We start from the raw sequence: 20,018 nt of genomic DNA, 5'->3' as shown, positions 1-20,018 counted from the left end.
ATGAAAATTACTCCATGATTTACTCTCCCTCAGTCCATCCTAGGTGTATATGACTTTCTTCCTTCAGATGAACACAGTCTGAGTTAATATATCAGAGTTTCGTGCGTTTATAAGAGAGTGGCATTTTCAGCCGTGCGTAAGCCAGGTTTTGAGAACCAGTTTTTGTTTACAGCAAAGGAAAAGCAGTCTCCTCTTGTTTATATCAAAATCCATTTCTCTTTGCAAATCTTCGTTTTGTACTTCTAATTCCTGACTTCTCACTAGAGCTGAAGTTAGCCTAAGTCTCCATCCTACATCATCCGCTGGATGATGGATAGATGCACTTTTTTGGGCTCCGAAATCTCAACCCCCATTAACTGCCATTATAAAAGTTTGGAAGAGCCAGGACATTTTTAATATAACGCTGATGGTACTCATCTGAAAGAAGAAAGTCATCTACACCTAGGATAGCTTGAGAGTTAGTAAATCATGAGGTCATTTTCATTTTTGTGTGAACTACCCCTTTAAGATTTTTTAATTGAATATGCAAGGCTTCTGTTGTCTTTTTCTCCACAGGAAAACTGATTTTTAAGGATAGTTGATAAACCCGCTTATCAGTTATGAGCTTGATTGTATGTTTTACTCGAACCTATTTGTTCACATTTAATTCCATATGTTTATATAATAATCTTGAGTACCTATAGAGTAGTACTGCATCCTTCATAACTCCAAAAAGTCTTTAGTTTTATTATATTCATAAGAGAAAGATAGTCTGTACCGTTTTTTTCCTGGAAAAACACAAGCCGCTGGAGGTGTGACGTGTGGGCGGAGCTAAAGAATCACGAGCGCGAATAAGCTTTTGCGTTGAGAGCGTTTGGAAGCTGTGACACCGTGAGGAAAAAACCAACCAAAACAAACCATGGCTAACAGTCAGATTCAGCGTATATTTATGATCCAGAATCAGATGCAGAGGCTGAAATTGAACAAGAGCAGCATCAGCAATCAGTCTCTATGTGGTATGTACTGAAACTGTATATATTTGCTTAGCGGTTTTGGAAAATGACTAAGTTCCACTTAATGTGTTTTTTTTGTTTTTTTAAGCTGTACATGTGGAAAGTGCAGTTTGATGACAACATCGCATGTTGTTTACTTGATGTGCTCACTCGCCGATAGCTAAGTTAACAACACAGAGATATTTGAAGCAGTTTTACTCACCGCCTGCGGTTCCAACACACGATCGTGACCCTTTTTTGTTGGGACTGCATTATCCTTAAGAAATAAACGATACGCAAATCCGGCGTCAAACTGGGCCTTGTTTGTAAAACAACCATCTTCGAAATGCAGGGAACAAACACTTGCACAACTCCGTTGATGCTCTGTAAAAATAAACTACATTCCAGTGGTCCCTTAATGCTGTTTTTTTTTTTTTTTTTTTTTTGGTAATCTGTGCAGGGTTGTCTTGCCCTGGCAACCAAAAACACACTTCTTTTGTGACTTCTTTTCGCGACGCTCTCGCTCTGATGAGTGAAGTCTGTTGTGCTCTCAGTGCTGTGCTATACGGGAGCGCGCGCTCTTCCGGCAGAAGTGCCTCAGGACCGCTCCATCTAATGTCACACTGTTAAAGTTTTGCTCTTTAACAGTGTAAAAAACTCAGTATGCATGAAATTGCTTTTCACCCCCCCCCCCCCTTTAATAGCAGAATCTGGTGAAATCTACATTACCCATGATGCCGAACAGAAAATTCCACCAATAAGAGAGTTGCAGTGTGCAAAGCATGCAATCTTTAGTCCCGCCTACTCCCATAAATACTTAAATATTTTTTTGTGTGTGTGTGTGTGTGTATATATATATAGTGCAATAAACCTAACATTTATCGTTTCTATAGACAAAACTTCTAACAAATAATTATATAAAAAACAATTAACAGTTTTAATTTTTGATTGTTTTTAATTGGAATTGCAATTCTTCATGGGACTGTGGTTCTTTCCCTCACTAAAACCATGAAGTAAACAGTCTTACACTTTTGTCTTGTCACTTTGTAATGTTGTGATTCACCTTGTAGCTGTCTGGGTTGGTTCACGGATTATGCTTTAACGAAGAAACTTAGTATGGAAAAATGAATAGGAATTTTACCCCAGAAACCAGCACTGCAGAAAATGATGGACCATATAACTGTAGAAAAAACACTACCTAGATAGCATTTATGGCATCACAGGTAAACTATATTATCCTACCTTCATGTTTTGTCCAATGTTTGAAGGTGGCAATCCCAAAATGCATTATAATAATCCCTGCAAAAAAAAAAAAAAAAAAAGCATAGACAGACATGCAGATTAAATTTTCATTGAATATACATGTAATACATTTCATTCATTTGCTAATGGAAAACTACGGAAATCATCTGTTAGCATATAGCATTTACCATTTGTTAAGTTAATTGCACAAACTGACGGACATTAACAGAGTTGTTTCCGGTGTTACGTTCCAAATCAGCTAGATGTACATGTTAAATTATTCATGCTTTATTTCCCATATGCAAATTTCTAGAGTTATGAGAACATTATGTGTCTCTTAAAAATCATACATTGTGTCTGAGTTTTGTCATACACATCCTGCAAGTTTCTTTTCAAGCACAATGAGAGCAGGGGCTTCGTGCCTAGAGAGCTGACCTAGATATGAGCCTAATGAATGATTTGGGTGGATTTTTATTTCCATGCTCCCCTATTTTCCATAAAATACATATGCATATGTAGACATTTGTCATTAAAGGTGCATTAAGTGCATTTGTGTTTGTTTTGCTAGACAATTAGGCTCAACTAAATATAGCTCGGGTCCTTCCTCCATTGTAAGTCTATGGGATTTTGGCACCTGTTTTGCATCTGCCATCGCTTACTAAAGTAAATGCAGACCTGACCGGAACAAGACACATTAATTAGGGAATATTTCATTCAAATTATATGCCAGAGTTTACTAAGGGTGTACAGATTTTATCAAATCACTATAAATATGAGAAATAGTAAAAACTCATTCACACCAAGAACAATAAATATAAAGTTTTAACAGGTTAATTGGTCTCAATATATAAGAATAGTATTATGAACAGGATTTAACCAACTCTAGATTTTTAAGAGGTCAAGCATTTAAAGCAATGATAAAAGACAACATAACTTAGTGTGTTTATAAACAGATGTTATTGTGCGGTGGTGTGAATGGATGTCAATGCAGTTATCGTTATAGTTATATCTTCATAGTGATCTTTCTTGGTGTGAATGAGCATTAATCACTGCTTGAAACAGTTTAGTAGAACAAATGGCAAACAGATGTGATAAAACAGATAGGTTCACTTCACCCAAAAATGAATATTATGTTTCCATTTGCTCACCATCAGGTTGAAGTCGATGTAAACTCATTCCAAACCAGAATTTTTTTCTATTGTAGAACACAAAGAGAGAAGATTTAAAAATATCTGTAAAATAAAGCAGATGATGAAAAAAGAACCATAAAAGTAATCCAAATGTTGCATTTCTTGAGTACCAGTCTTCTTAAGTCTTATGAGTTTTATGAGGAACATCAATTCAATTCAATTCAAGTTTATTTGTATAGCGCTTTTTACAAAATAAATCGTTACAAAGCAACTTTACAGAAAATTATGTTTCTACAATATTTAGTAGTAGCTAGTAGTTTGTGCACATTTGACAGGATTTTAGAAAAAAAAATAATAATAATACAAGACGTAGTCAGCTAGATGATGAACTATCAATATTATTAATTAAGTTATTATATGATGCAGTCACACATTTAGCAATAATAGTTAGTTCTGTTTGTTGATTCAGGGTTAGCATCATCTGAGGTCCTCTGAGGGTCAGCATCATCTCTTCTCAGGTGTTCTGGATCCAGACTGGAGCTTGTTTAAATCCTAGTTACATCCCGTGGCGAAACATAGAAACAAAATACAGACATCATTAGCATAGCTGCTGATCCAACAAAGTAAAATTAGTTTAACCCAAGCTAATGAATAAAAATGCACCTTTGAACAGATGCAACTACACTCACAATTAAAAAGATACATTATTCGAATGCTTGGCGAAAGAGATGTGTTTTTAATCTAGATTTAAACAGAGAGAGTGTGTCTGAACCCCGAACATTATCAGGAAGGCTATTCCAGAGTTTGGGAGCCAAATGTGAGAAAGCTCTACCTCCTTTAGTGGACTTTGCTATCCTAGGAACGACCAAAAGTCCAGCGTTTTGGAACATGAGTTTTAAAATCCAAAACTGGTTTAAAAGGAGTATTGCTGGTCTATTAGTTGTTTAGACTGAATGGTTAGCAGTGTAGCCATGATAACCAGCCAAAGTTAGCACAGAAATGACCAAAACCTCCAGTACTGTATGTTACACATGTAACCAAATGTTCATTGATTGCTAGAATTTATTTGTGCTGCAATATAGAGTTCTGAGAGTTTGACACACTATTTCAACAGTAACAGACTTTACTGTTGACTTGAGTCAATATACTATGTATTGTATCGACTGCAGACATTAATTAAATACTCCTAAAATAAATTAAAAAATAAGATGTCTACACATCCAAAATTAGCTTTTGTTTAACTTGCTGAATGCAGAAACACTAAACCATGTGACATAATTCAATCATATCAAAACTTTGCATTTCAAGCAAGCATTTCCAGTTTCTTTTTATGCCTTTCGTTGCCGTTTGAACGAATCCTTCAGGTTCTCTTCAGGTGGATCCAGAGGGAAAGGCACGTGGCGTTCCCAGCAAACCCTCAAGCTTTTTGGCTCTGAATTTCCATTATCCGTCCTCGTCCCTTCGGGTGAGCTGGAGCACTATTGCAAAGAGAAGCCATCAATGCTTCAGCTCAAACAGGCATTGTCCGAGTTTGAAGAACAGCTGGCATCTGTCATTCCCAGCACACATTACGGATCTAAAGTATTGTTGGATTAAAATAATTTGGCATAACTGAGAGATAACAGTGAAGCCATTTGCATTGGTTAGCATTTAAAGAAACACATGAGCACCTGGGGTAAATCTAGCGCTGACCCCTTTTAGTAGCGAGTTAAACCCGATCAAGCGACAGGCTTTTGCCAATGTGCAATGAGCCCATGACAGACCGTCAGTCTCTCTGTCAGTAAAGCTTTCTTATCAGCGGCGGATTCACACACTGTCATGAAATGACATAGAGGTGGGGAGGCAATCATCCGTGAGCCACAGGTCTTTGAAAACCGAACATTTACTCTTCAAAATTTCACACAAAAAAAAGAGGTTTCATTCAAGTCTCATTCAGCTCAATATCAAACTTAATTTCTACCTTTGAATTATATTACATATAGTGTCAGCTCAGAAGGCAGACCTACAGAGAGTTCTTTTGTTAATTCATTACTGTTTTAATTAAAACATATATAAGCAATGAAAATGTTTTTTTAAAAGAAAAACTTGTGTAAAGAATTCAATCAATACAGTCGTAGTATGCTTGGGATTTAAACTTTTTTTATCACTACAAATAATATTGCAATTTAAAAGAACTGGTTTCTGATTGAATATATTTTAAAATATAATTTATTCCTGTGATGCAGAGCTGAATTTTCAGCATCATTACTCCAGTACTCGGTGTCACATGATGCTTCAGAAATCATACAAACATGCTGATTTGATGCTCAAGAAAAATGTGTGTTATTATACATTTTGAAAACAGTTCACAGTTTTTTGTGCTTAATATTTATTTTCTGAATTCTTTCAAAATAACAGCATTTATTTGGAGTAGACATCTTTTGTGAAACAGAAATATTATGTATACCTTTACTGTCACTTTCGATCAGTTTAGTGTGCTCCATGCTCAATAAAATTATTTTATTCTTTACGCAGTTTGTACACATTTAGATTACTGTTTATTAACAACTGCTAGAGCTAGCCAGAAAACTAGTAATTTAGCTGATACATGAGTAGACAGACTAGTGCAATCAAACTTCATTTCCCATCATTCTCTGTGAAAACAAGAATGACAAAAAAACATTGATTACTCACCAAATGCACATCCTTTGCTCTTCATTGTGATGCATTAGTGCAAAAATGCTTCCAGAAGTACATTATAGAGCAAAAACATTTCACTTTAGCAAAAATCATTGGAACGCACATCATGCTGTAATTATGATTTCCAAAGATCTTGAATGCAGCATTAGACACTTTAGCTGCCAATCAGCCAGTCTAAGTGGGTGGAAGACTCAGCTTGTATATGGTTATTGTGAATATTTACATACTGGTTCAACTCAGGGAACTGTTTACAACAGGTCTTGGGTGACTTTGAAAACCACGGCGTATTTGAGCACATGGTGATGGGCTGAAGAGAACTGAATGACCCTTTGTCTATTTTTCTCCTGTGTTTTTACTGTATTTCTAGGTCATCCGCATCTCCAGGACCCATGCGAGTGCTCTCCTATATTATTTATTGCCATTTCTAGAACAACTAAAATATCTCAGCAATAGCGTAACATGTTCATAACATGACACGTCACTAGCACAGGATGACTCATAGTCAAGAAACATCATTCAGAGTTAAAAATAAGTCATATTTTTGTTTAGAACAACATGTTCTGATAAAAGACGCACAAAAACACCTGAAACATGTATTAGTAAGTAAACAAAGTCTATTTTGATTCATGCCTTACTAAGCACCCCTGACAAATGTTATAAAAGGAGCTAAATATGTGAATTTATTCACATTTTAAGGAGTGACACTGATAAATCTATACAAACTGGCAGTAAAAAAAATGTGTCCAACGTCCTGCAGCACATGTAGGTCAGGTGACCTTCAGAAAGATGGAAACGTATTGCTTCATTGCCTCCTGAGGTCCCACACTGAACCCTGGTCCTGCTACATCTCCCACCTAAACACGAGGCTCTGAATGGATGATCGGCGCCGTTTGTGAAGGTTAGACAACATGCTCCTTTGAATAATTATGTCACAGCGGACCTGCTCCAGATATTTCCAGCAACAATCCTCTATTGCATGACAAAAAACAACAGTCATTTTCAGGTAATTTTCGAATCAGGTCAGCGTGTTTTATCTGTAAAGACATACTGGGGGGGCTGAAATCTCGAATGAAAAGTGGAGAAAATCTTCCAAGGTGACATTAAAGGGATAATTTACTCCAAAATGAAACTTATTTCATCATTTACTCACCCTCATGTCGTTCCGACCCATATGACTTTCTTCTGTGGAAAACAAGTGGAAAATATTAGAAGAATGTTTGCATATATGTGTTCCATACAATGACAATATATAGCAATTAAGCCTTAAAAATGATTAAAAACACCATTAAAATGTTTACCAGCTATGTTTTTATTCAAATCTTTATTATGATTTTTTTTTTATTAATATATATATATATATATATATATATATATATATATATATATATATATATATATATATATATATATATATAAATATATATATATATACACACACACACACACACACACACAGACAAACACAATATAAACAAACAAATCGAATGTAAAATAAAATATAAAATGTACAGTAAAATATAAAATAAAAACTGAAAATTAAAATATGAAACTATTTGCAAATAATATAAAACAACTTGCATTTTGTGCTCAAGAGAACAAAACCATCACTTCCACAGAATAGAAATGGAACATCATTGTATTTTCATCTAAGCTTATACTGTACTAATAATGACTTCTAAATTAAAGTAATCATGCCATTTTTATGCACATTTTGGAAATTATATCCACATCTTAGTGTTTCCATGCACCTTTATTTATTTATTTATTTAATGCCATAACAACCTAGTTGTTCAGAATTTAACTTGATGAGCTAAAAACAACACACATGCATTAATACATAAATACACATATGCGCTACCAGACTTTTTAGCCCTTTAAAACCAGAGGTTACCCACCGGCGGGACACCACCGGCACGAAATATTGCTAAATCAAATTACTAAGCAACCCCTGAATGGAATAACACAAACTATGTATCATTTTAGAGCTTAGAATCTCAGTTTTTAATGAATGTAATTATTTTGATCAACTCTTAACTAAGGCTGAGCAGTACCCTAAACCGAAGTGTACAGGGGGCAGGACGCCCCCAAAGCAACAATATTAATAATCATATTTTTCAAACCACTTCCTTGATCAACAAAAAATGGATATAATTTCAAATCTCAGAGTCTGTAGCCACTTTGATTAACTCCAGACCCATATGAAAATAATATATTTATGTCACCGTTTTACTTGAAACTTCATACAACGAGATCAGATTGTGGAAAATAGCCATTATTTAGAGTAGATTCTCAGTGTAAAAAAAAAAAGTGAGGCCAAATCACTATATTGGTCAGAAAGCTCTCAGATTTCATAAAGAAAAATCTTAATGTGTGTTCCGAAGAAGATGAAGGTCTTACATTTTTGGAATGGGGTTGAGTAATTAATGACAGAATTTTTATTTTTGCGTAAACTATTTCTTTAAATTATGACGGCATTTTAATTTACGGGTGAACTGTCCCTTTAAATGCCCTTTGGAAAACTTTCAGCACCAGACTGTCAGTTTCCCTAAAACTCCTGAAGACCTTGAGGAAGAATGAAGGATGTGCGACGCTCTCCCTTGGCCGTACTTAAGAGGGAGGTGCTGACATTCGTAGAGGACATTAATAAGGATGGACGCGAGCAGGAGGAGGCTCGTGTGATGAATGAACGGAGCGCTGAGAGACTCCTGCACATTTAGACTGATGTGGAGCTCTTGATCAATGCTCCTCCTGACAGCAGATACACAATCAGCCGCGCCGGACAACCCCATTGTTTAAATGGAGTGACACGTCATTTGCGCTGCGCTAAAGGTTAACGACGAGAGAATCACACACCAAATTATCAATTAATCTCTAAGCACATTTGTTCTCTCACCTGTGTCCTCTCTTTCTTTACATCCTCATCTCCTTCTCTGGCTCTCCTCCTGCGAGTTTTTTTCATGTTGCGTAATTTGTCGGCTTTATCTTGTTGGAAGGATTGAGCTGGCTTTAGGGAGCATGCTTAGATACCGGCTACATCCATTATCTGTCAGAGGATAACCTGATTCAGAGCGGCTGCTGCCAGACATACAAAGACAGACAGACAGACAGAGATAGAGAGACAAACAGAGAGACAGGCCTTGTTCTGTTTAATTGTCGAGCTGATCAATTAGAGACCATCTCGTAGATCGCCACAAAATACATTTTCAACAAGAGTGACAAAAACAAGGAGATTATGGCAGGTAAAAGATGCTGTGTTGAATACATCACACCGATATGATGGGAAACACATCTCTCCAGAATCATTTCATTATCCAAGTGCAAATATAATGAGCAATTACAAAACAGATCTGAGTTCTGATCCTGGATGCTGATGCGGGTCAATACAGAAAGACACAATAATGTAACAAACACTGGTTCACTACATACTGTGCATCACAATTTTAAGTTGTTTTTATGCCTTTTATTCACATAGGACAGAAGAAAATAAATTACAGCAAGGAGAGGAATCAGCTAAGGACCTCAAGATGGGAATCAAACTCAGGTCTCTGTAAGCACAGTTGTGCTATATGTTGATGCACTAACCACAAGGCTATTGACTTTTATTAGGTTTGATGAATTAACAAAGAAAATACTTTGGTTGGGTCAACAAGTGATGACATCTAACACATCATAACAGGTGACATCTTAACCATGTGGAATTCCACCACTGAATAAAAAAACTAAAAGGTAATTGCGACTGTTTGTCTCACAGTTCTGACTTCTGACACACTATTTACTATATACTTCCTGTTGACACTGTAAAGCTGCTTTGACACAATCAGTATTGTATAAAGCCCTATATAAATAAAGGTGATTTGACTTGACTTTTTCTTGCAATTGCTTGACTTTTTTTCTCAGAATTGTGATGAGTTTGATTGACAGGCGATCTGACCAATCCTAATGCAGAGTCTGCCATTTAGTCTGACAAACAAACCAAACACTAGAGTAGATTAATGACGGCAGACTCAAACTAAGCTTGATGACGTCAGCAACCTGTCTGACAGGTGTAAATCTTCAAAAAACTTTTTACAACTGTTTCTACGGGGCCATAATGTAACATAGAAGGTAATGGAGCCCTTTATACATTGTCATGTATCTTTAGAAATAAATAATGGACAAATGGAGTCTTTAAACGCCTCAGATGTAAAGTTATTCGCTGTCAAAGTGACGCCAAAATGAACGGGATATCAATGGGATGCTATCGCAAGTGAAGTTCTGCTACAAGATGGCGTCACGCGGCTGACTTCAACTTCCTGTCGACTTCCTTGCCGCCTGATTGCAGGAGAGCATGAGAGCGCCATGGCTTGTCGGATGTAGTCACAGTAGCTAATGGTCAATTGCTAATTATAAAGTCAGAATTACGGGAAATAAACTCTGTTATAGTTGGTTGAAGGTTATACGTTTGTTTGTTTGAACATCAGGAAGGTAGAATCATGCTCATTACAAGATCTCTCACAAAAACCAACTCCACAAATGAGGCTATAATCATAAATGTTTTGAATAATGGACACCGGTCGTCCTCACAGCTAAATAAACATTAAAGTCTTATGTGTGACAGAGCAGCTTGTGTCTGCTTTTGAAATGAGAAGACATGAAATCTTGATGTGAGATTACAGAACATGAAAGTGTCAACCCACAGAGAAATCCCATCCTCGCTAATGCTCAACCAACCTTATCAGGGCACCATTAAACATTTCGTTATGATTTCAGCCTGGTAGAAACACATTAAACAGAATCTCCAAAGATTTATCATTCAACACAACAGAAACCAGGATGACTCTGAATTTGTAAAGACCTGCAAGCATGAACGGAAGTATGATAATGAGAGAGTAAAATTGAAACAAAAATGACTATTTAAATAAACCTTCCTGAGATAAATGTTTAAATGCAACACCCATGAGCCTTGTGGCTTTCATTCATCTTCATTTCAGCCCTATCAGTATGTCTGCAAGATAGCAACCACACTTACATGATTAATGTAGTGAACAAAGCCCTTTCACTTACATGAAAACACGCTGAAAATGCATCCTACTATGAAAAATTTTTAAAAACTCCATGTTTTAAAGACATTTTATGTGCCATTCTACAGCACAAAGACACACACAAATGTTTAAATAGCTGCTCTCTACAAAAACGGCGTCCTGATACGGTGTATGTGTAAGTGTGCGAGGGTTTGGACAATAACGGGATGTCATCAGATGAAATAAAAAGGATGAAGGTGGTGATTCATCACCTTGTCAGTCTCCACAGCACCTTCCTCTTATACATCACTCTTTCTATCACACACACACACACACACGCTTCAGTCTCTCACGCCGCCTCTGTCACGACCTCCATTAACTTATTCTTACACTCAGATGCACATGTTCAAACGGACTCACCCTAAGGATTAATTAGTCAATTCTTTGACACTACAGTGACTTACAGTAATAATAAAAGACAGTTCTTTTGGAGAAACACTTACATTCAAGGCATTTAGCAGATGAACTTATTCAGAGCAACTAAAAACTAGAATCTTAATGGAATGTTCACAGGTCTCTGGTGCTCAAGTCTAAGTCTAAGCTCAAATCATGTCAATTCTAGTCAAGTTTTGGCTTTTTGTCACCATACAAGACAGTTTTATAAACCCTGTTGTAAGACAAATAAATATTAATTAAAAATAATAAATAAAATAATTATGTTTTTTATTAAACAATATATTTTATTAATAGTTATTAATGTAGGTTTATATATGTGACCCTGGAGCACAAAACCAGTCTTTAGTCACTGGGGTATATTTTTAGAAATAGCCAACAATACATTGTATGGGGCAAAATTATTTATTCTGCTTTTATGCCAAAAATCATTAGGATATTACGTAAAGATCATGTTCCATGAAGATATTTTGTAAATTTCTTACCGTAAATATATCAAAACTTTTATCAAAAATTTTGATTAGTTACATGCATTGCTAAGATCTTAATTTGGACAACTTTAAAAGCGATTTTCTCAGTATTCGAATGTAGTATAATTTTTTTCTGTAGCCTCAGATTCCAGATTTTCAAATAGTTGTATCTCTGCCATATACAGTAAAAGACAAAATTAAATAAAATTAAAATTAAATAATTCACTTATTATATTTATTTTATTAATATTTATTATAGTACAGTTTTAATAAATTCTGCAGACAAATAAATAAATAAATAAATAAATATGTTATATTAAATAATATATAATTCAAAATTAATCCTATGGATCTCTTTGAATAAAAAGAAAATTGCTGCAATAATGTAAAACTTGAGAAAACAAAAGATGCTTTCTTAAAATCCATAAAATTAAATAATTAAACAATAATATACCTATTTTATTAATATTTATTTATAATTTTGCTTTCTGTACATTGTAAGTTAGTTTTATAAATCCTGTTGCAGAACAATAAAGAGATAAATATGAAATAAAAAAAAGGATTAATTTTATGGATGTCTTAAAAATAACTGCTGGATTAGTGGAATTCACAAACAAACTAATTTTATTAGTTGAAAAAAGAGTGACAACTTGCATAAGAGACTTCCTTTTATCTAAACAGGTTCATGAAAATCAGAGAAAATGTTTCTCTTTGTCCTCCTGAGTCTCAAGTCAATTTAAGCATACATTGAGCAGGCAATCTATAAAAATGACAAATGAAATAGTTTTTTTCATAATTTGGAAGCAGTCCAGAAGAACTGTGAATTTTCTTTTTTGCATTCCAATTTAACAAAAGTACATTATTCAAAAACATCAAGCAAGGCTCTGATGAAGATCATTCACTATAAAAATCCTGTAGTAATTTCATCTTATCCAGTTGCATCTCATTTAGTTAGTTAATCAGGACTGATTCCAAATGATGTCGGAATTCCAATCGGAATGATAGGAATGACACATTAATATGAATCTTAACCATAGATTAGAGCCTCATTTGAGCTCCTCAATCACCTCTTGTGAGGTTTGAACCTACAGTCTTTCAGTTGTCATCCCATATCTCTAACCAGCTCTCTCTCTCTTTCATCTTTCAGTCTTTGCCTGCCTCTGAAGTTGGAGTGGACTGTGTGGTGTGTTAGCACTGTGATTTTATGCTCCTTTGAGGTTTGTGAGCTGTGCAATCTGCCTCATGGAGGGAGTCCGAGCCTCCGCCGGCTGGATTACATTTTGATCATTAAGATCAGAATTAGCCTGACTTTCACACTTCAACCGTGTTAAGCCGTTTAGAAAGGCAGAAACACTGGGATGTGCCACGACTACTGATGCCCCCCAAAACCACCCATTTCCGCATTCATTAAGAGCCACTTTCACGCCTTAATTTGCACAAATCAAACAAAATAGAGAACCGCGTTGCTTATTAGACCTGTGTTCTTTATCCGCCACGTGCTGGTCTTTCGTTTGACCACTGCAAGTCCAATCAGAAGCACATTCTGCGCTCACGTTTCAATCAAAGACAGCGGATTAACCGGTTTGAGGTCCTCCACAGGTAATTAGCCCAATTCTACCGGTCTGTATCTCCCCGTAGCTTATCAAGAATTGTGCTAAAATTAAAACTGATTCTATTAGCACCTTTACTGCCATCAAATAAACTACAGACCAGTCATTAATCCTGATGGATAAAATAATTACACCCTGAGAGTACAGGTCAGGATCAGCATGATGGGCACACTGGCTGGAAGACTTCATCTGCCGTGGAACTGAACAACAATAAATAAATCTTCAAGTAATGTGCTGTTGATTACTAATGTCATCTTGACCTGGAAGTACTGGCAAAGCTCACTTGAAAGATTGGGAATGAAATGTCTACTTCCTGTGTTAGGTCGCCCCCTAGAGGCAGCACTTCATATCACTGGCCTTGAAACCTGAACAACTGAAGCATAAAGGCCTAAATGAATTGATATTTTAAAAGTATGTTACATATTTACTTATTAAAAAATAAAGTCGACGTAGCCGACTACAGCGCCATTGCGCTTCGGGCGTCCCTTGTTTGAATCCCAGCTTGAGGACCTTTCCCAAATCCGCCCTCTTCTCTCTCTCCCACTTCACTCCTGTCTTGTCTGATCTGTCCTATATCACAATTAAGGCAAAAATGCCCCAAAATTTAATAAAATGTAATTTGTCTACTTTAATACCTATCTTTGAACTTTAAAAAACCCATTTACTTAACCTATCATTGTGTAGTCCAGTAAAAAATAAAATAAAACAAGCTTATTCAAAATATAAATATTATAAAAAATTACAAATATATATATATATATATATATATATATATATATATATATATATATATATATATATATATATATATATATATATATATATATATATATATATAATAAAAATAACAATGAGAATATAAAAAAAAAACTATAATAATAATATTTTATAATAGCATTTACCATTGCTATTCAAGCTAGCTAGGAGACCATTTTTAGGCTTTTAAAACCAATTTACTCACCTTATCGTTGTGTAGTCAGGCAGAATGACTTTCTTTCTGAAGCAGACTGTAATAAATCACTCTTATCTGTGTATTTACTGGAAGTGGCTGTGGCAGAGAGGTTGGGCTGGTCGGGTAACCATGGCACAGTTGAGATTGTACCCCTGGAGTCCAGAGAACTCTAGAGAGAACAGGCTGTGCTCTTATTTGTGGATATTGCTGCTCCTAACCTCATCCGTGCTTGTATCTCAGACACATATCAGCTCAGGACAAGGGCACTTGGTTTGAGAAAGGCTGTTTTATAGACCTGAAAGACACAAAAAGAAGAGATTCGGTGATAGTGGGTAAGTAAATGTTTTCTTTTGCTTCTTTTTTTTTTGCATTCAGACACCAACCAAACTCACAGCATTAAAGTATTTGATAGATTTCAAATAGAAGTCAAATAGCCTCAGGAAAGTGAAGTAGGTTATGAGGTTTGACATCTTGTCATGTAATGCAGTGACATTCAGACAATTTTAAGCACAAAATTCATTTTAATGGCCAATATATGCTTGTGTGTATTTGAACAATCACTCATTTGTGTCTCATTATCTTCTCTGTAGGAGCTTCCCACATCATGGATGGATGGAAAACCACAGGGAAGACATTCATGCCACAGCTGGTGGTGAAGATTGTTGGTGGGAAACAAATTAAGCATTTCACTAATGGGACAAAAAGGTACAAAACAAAGAATAATAAAAATAAAAATATATAATGATAAAAAAATAATAATTTAATGTATTAAAAATATCTAAATATGTATATTTAAAAAAAATTATGTATATATTTTTTAAATTGTTAAATTAGAGTTATAATTTATATATTGGCAGATTATATAATAATAATAAACTTGCAAACATTTATTATACTTACATTTATACCTCGGACAAAATATAAATATTGCTAAAAATATTTTTATTGTTATTTATGTATTTATTTATTATTGTCCACAGCACAAATGGTGCAGGATAAATTAAGCATATATAAATAAATTAAAATTAAATTAAATGTCATTTAACACTGTTATGATATTTACCATTACACAATTAATATTAACAATGATAAAAATATACAAAAACATTTAATATATTATAATATATAGTCCTACAGATCATCTTAAGGTAACAAACTTCTCCAAGCACAGACACAGTCCACCTAACAGAGTCACAGATGGAGATTCAAGCAGAAAATCACCTTCTCATGACCTGGAGCCTCTGAGACCAGCTGAGCACACAGAAAACCTTTTAGATGTCCTCAGACAGGTAATAAAAAAATCAACTACATCAAAAACTACACTGACAATGCAATATTCAACTCACAAACTCTGTAATTTTGCTAGACTTAACCATTGTTTACCACTGTGTGATTGTCATTGACCAGTTTAGAGGTCAAATGGTTGCACTGTCCATGGTACTGAAACCTAGTATCAAAATACCAGCGCTGTTTAGGGTTCCGAAATCCACTTCTCATTCTTTACTAGAAGGAAAAAATGTGCTTTATAATCTAAAGCTTGTGCTGATGATAGCTGGATGCTAATGGTTTGGTAATGATCCAGGTTCCTGACAGACGGTGTGTGACAGCACCATGTGGAGATCGATCACGGTCCTACATACATCTGAAGTCCACAACCAACATGGGTTACACAAAACAACTCATGCAAGATCCTCATATTACGGAAGCACAGGTAAGACATAATGTGCATGCTGTCTTTAATCAAATCGAACAAGTACAACTATTCAATAGTTTGAGCTCAGAAATTGTTTGTGATTTTGAAAGAAGTCTCATTAAGGCTGCGAATATTTGCTTGAACATACAGTAAAAAAACTTAATATTGTGAAATACTCCTACAATTTAAAAATAAATGTTTTCTATGAATATGTTGTTAAAATGTAATTTATTATTGCCAATGCTGAAAACAGTTGTGCTGCTTCATATTTTTGCGGAAACTGTGATACCTTTTATAGAATTATTTGATGAAAAGAAATAATAAATATTCTATCAAATAAATTATTAATTTGACATTATAAATGTATTTTTTACTGGAATAAAATTACTAATTTTTTTTTTTCAAATCTTACTGACCACAAACTTTTGATAGTGTATGCTGAATTAAAAATCAAATCTTTAAAATCAAATCTTACTCAATATGTCCAGACAGAGGAGCCAGTTAAATTGAGTCCAGAGTTCTGCCTCCTCTCATCCGTCTCAGAGGAACTGCAGGATCTGGAACCACGAACATTCCAGATCATCGAGGAGGAAGTGACATCACTCGATCCGTCCCGATCAGAAACCATCCATCAGTCAGAACTCACATGTCTGTTCCTCAGACTGCAGCTCCCTCTGAAGCTCACTACACTGGGCTGTATGTTCCACTCCTTCAGTAACACCAGCGACCCGGAGCAGGTACTGGAGATCACTCATCAAGCAGAACCTCTGGGAATCACAGCAAATAATATCATTTGTGTCAGTTTTTAATTTCAGTGGCATATGCATTCGTCAAAAATGAAACCCAGTGATTAAATCAGAAATCTTAACTTGAATACTGAATTAATTATTCTAGTTTCATATTACACTACACACCACTGACTGTTTTCATTATTAACCTCTTTGTTTGTCGTGGGGACATCGTTTTATGGTTCTGAAAATATATTTAAATGTATTTCTGCAAAATAACTGTTTTCTTTTCTTTTTTGATTTTGAGACGAAAAGTAAAAATGTTGTAAATATTTTGTAAAAATAATTTATTATAAACAATTTTTTTATAATAAACTATTATAAACAAAATGTTAATTTTGGTAAAAATTTGGTAAAAAAAAAAAAAATAATTCTATAGGAAATTTTCCATTAAAGTTTGTAATTTTTTATGTGAAGTTATTTTGTTATGTGCATTTTACTCACCATGCTGCTTTGCAGGTGCACTATCAAGACTTGCTGCAGTTCATACAGAAAGCTGTACAAGAAGACAAACAGCAAAGTGTTGAGGTCTGTCAGTAGCTGCCCAAAATATTATAATAACACATTTTGATGGATGTTTTTAAACATGGTTTGATGGATGTTTTTAAGGCAGAGATCTGGGATGTGTCAGTGGCCAGTACTGACCTGGAATCAGTGAGCGACAGAAGCGAAGCCAATGCAGAACAAAAAGAAACATGGCTTCAGAGGTTCCAGAAGATGGAGATGGCCTTAAAAATGTGTGACACCCAAAACACAGGTATAAAACCCATCGCACAAATACAGTTTATCTGAAGCACGTAAGTGATTTAAACTGTGATGAAATGATGTTTTCAGGTCACTTGGACAGAGACCAAGCCAAACGCCTGCTACAGAACTACAGCCTCATCTTTGATCTGAATCTGAGTCCTCTGAAGGTCAGCGAGATCACGCGTAACACTCAGAGAGAGGGCAAAGTTCACCTCGCATCAGCTCTGCAGAAACTGAAGGAACTACACACTGCTTAACCTTTCCTTAAACACAAGCAAATGCTACAGAATTCCAGTAATCTTTAATAAACACTGTCTGGAAATTTTAACAATGACAAAAAAAAAAAAAAATTATACAATTTTTTCAACATTGAAAGCTGAGTGAATCTCATATTCACTAAAAATCTAAAAAACATAAATAAATTAAAAGAGAGAGCGAGAGATTCTATATTCTTTATTAAAAATAAAAGAAAGAAAATTAATCCTAAAATAATCATATCCTAAATATAAGGTCCTAAGAATAATCATAATTTTCTTTAAGCAAAATATTATTTCTTATTTTTCTTTTGATTTTGGGGTTAAATGAACCTGGAAATTTCTTATCAGGTTTAATGACATTAACTTCCCCTCACTCTCTGCAGTTTAATTAGTCAATAATCAACTGCATTTTATCAAAATGTAGGTTTGGTGCTCCAATCAGTGCTAATAGTCGTCACTACTCTTAAATTATAATATTCAAGTAATAATTTGGTGCAAAAACAGGAATAAATCATTGCATACTGCTTCTGTACATACATCGGATGTGCTCTAAAGTATACTGCACAACTTTTACAATGTTAAAATTAGACACCTAACCTGCGTCATAATGTGAATACTATCCACCCTATCTGTCCTAAATATTATTGAAAATCACTTATATCACATATAATTTAGGATGGATAGAATGCACATTGGGACGCATGTTACAGTAAATATACTTATCATATTCAATACTGTAAACGAGCACAAGATGGCGAAGTTTTACCTGTAACACACATTCTTCCATATTCTTATATTCTTACAAGCCAGTTTCTTTAAATGCAGCTTAAATGAAGACGGAAAACTGAAAAATAAAATCATACACCTCCACCCTTTATCTGACTGTTTGTTTAAGCATTATGTATGCAGGGTTGCCAACTCTCACGCACTTGGCGTCAGACACGCTTCCAGGCTCTGTCACGCGCTCTCACGCTGCCCGCGTAAATCTCACGCAAAGCGACAACCCTGCCCACGGTATGAAACACAGTCATAGCTTCGTTTTTTATCCAAAGCGCTCTCCAAACAAACCAGCGTTGACAATACCTTTGAATGGGTGTAAGTTAAATAGACTACAGCTCCATCAAACAGGAATTACTTGCAGCAATTTTTGGTAAACATTACAGCATATTATGCATTGATTATTAAGTCGATGGCATTTACAGTATCATTTTATTCTGGAGAGTGATGGAGAGGCAACATTAATATGGTTTCCTTAACCCTCAGGTATTACTTACTTATAATGTGACCATGCAGCTTAACTATTTTTTCAGTTAAATAATATTAATTTAATATTTTAAAGAGATATTAAATACTATTTGTGCAATTATTATATTTTTCCAATATAAAAATTAGTGTAGAAAGGTTAAAATAGGAAAGTTCTAAATTCCTATGCAAATTAGAGTCATTTTGTGGTCAGGTAAAACAAATAATTTTCATTTGTAATGCCATTATCTGTCCATTAGTTTATCCATTAGTCACTATCTGTATGGCTCTTTAGTCTTTACTAAATATATCTAGAAAACTGCAGGTCATACTTGCTTAATACTTGCTTTTAAAGTTCTTAATTTCAATACATATTTAGACAAATTTAAACACTGGAGTTTTAAATAAGACATTTAAAAAGTTAATAACTTAAGCCTACATCCTTTTTAATAATGATTGCATAATTACACACAATGAATTGAGTTTAAACCAAGTAACTGATATTGAATCAAAATCGAAGCCATACACCCCTCCCCTCCTGAGTGAAAGCAATGGTCCATATCTCTGTGGCAATGCCCAGACAACCACCCTAACATTGCGTACATTTGTGAAAATGATTTTTAATTGTGAACTATTAACTTCAATAGTTTGGCAAACTATGGAACGGACACTTAATTTGGGGAACAGATTAGTATTTTAATTTCCCAAATTAATTTCCCTTAAACTTTTTTTTTCATACATTTAACAACCACATTAAGACTAAACAAAACAAAATTCAGAGAAT

The 20,018-nt window shown here is 34.8% G+C and overlaps 1 protein-coding gene and 1 long non-coding RNA gene across 2 annotated transcripts; one reads left to right on the top strand and one right to left on the bottom strand.

The window, feature by feature from the left end:
• Window positions 1–5,530: 5,530 nt before the first annotated feature.
• LOC128011166 (uncharacterized) lies at window positions 5,531–14,789 on the bottom strand. The gene is made up of 4 exons (XR_008182486.1): window positions 14,517–14,789; window positions 8,916–9,065; window positions 7,173–7,204; window positions 5,531–6,991 (listed from the first exon to the last, which is right to left on the bottom strand). It is a non-coding gene; the product is annotated as an uncharacterized LOC128011166 (long non-coding RNA).
• Window positions 14,790–16,680: 1,891 nt separating this feature from the next.
• LOC128011679 (uncharacterized protein C1orf87 homolog) lies at window positions 16,681–18,102 on the top strand. Its single transcript, XM_052594356.1, has 5 exons — window positions 16,681–16,696; window positions 16,744–16,937; window positions 17,448–17,516; window positions 17,598–17,745; window positions 17,823–18,102. The coding sequence occupies exons 1-5, from the start codon at window positions 16,681–16,683 to the stop codon at window positions 17,990–17,992; spliced, it is 597 nt and encodes a 198-aa protein (XP_052450316.1). The 3' UTR covers window positions 17,993–18,102.
• The last annotated feature ends 1,916 nt before the right edge of the window (window positions 18,103–20,018 follow it).

This window comes from Carassius gibelio, chromosome B23, assembly GCF_023724105.1.
Source record: "Carassius gibelio isolate Cgi1373 ecotype wild population from Czech Republic chromosome B23, carGib1.2-hapl.c, whole genome shotgun sequence".
In the NCBI taxonomy this organism is placed as follows: Eukaryota; Metazoa; Chordata; class Actinopteri; order Cypriniformes; family Cyprinidae; genus Carassius; species Carassius gibelio.
Note: the sequence above shows the minus strand (reverse complement) of the source record. Positions and strands in the feature narration are given on the sequence as shown.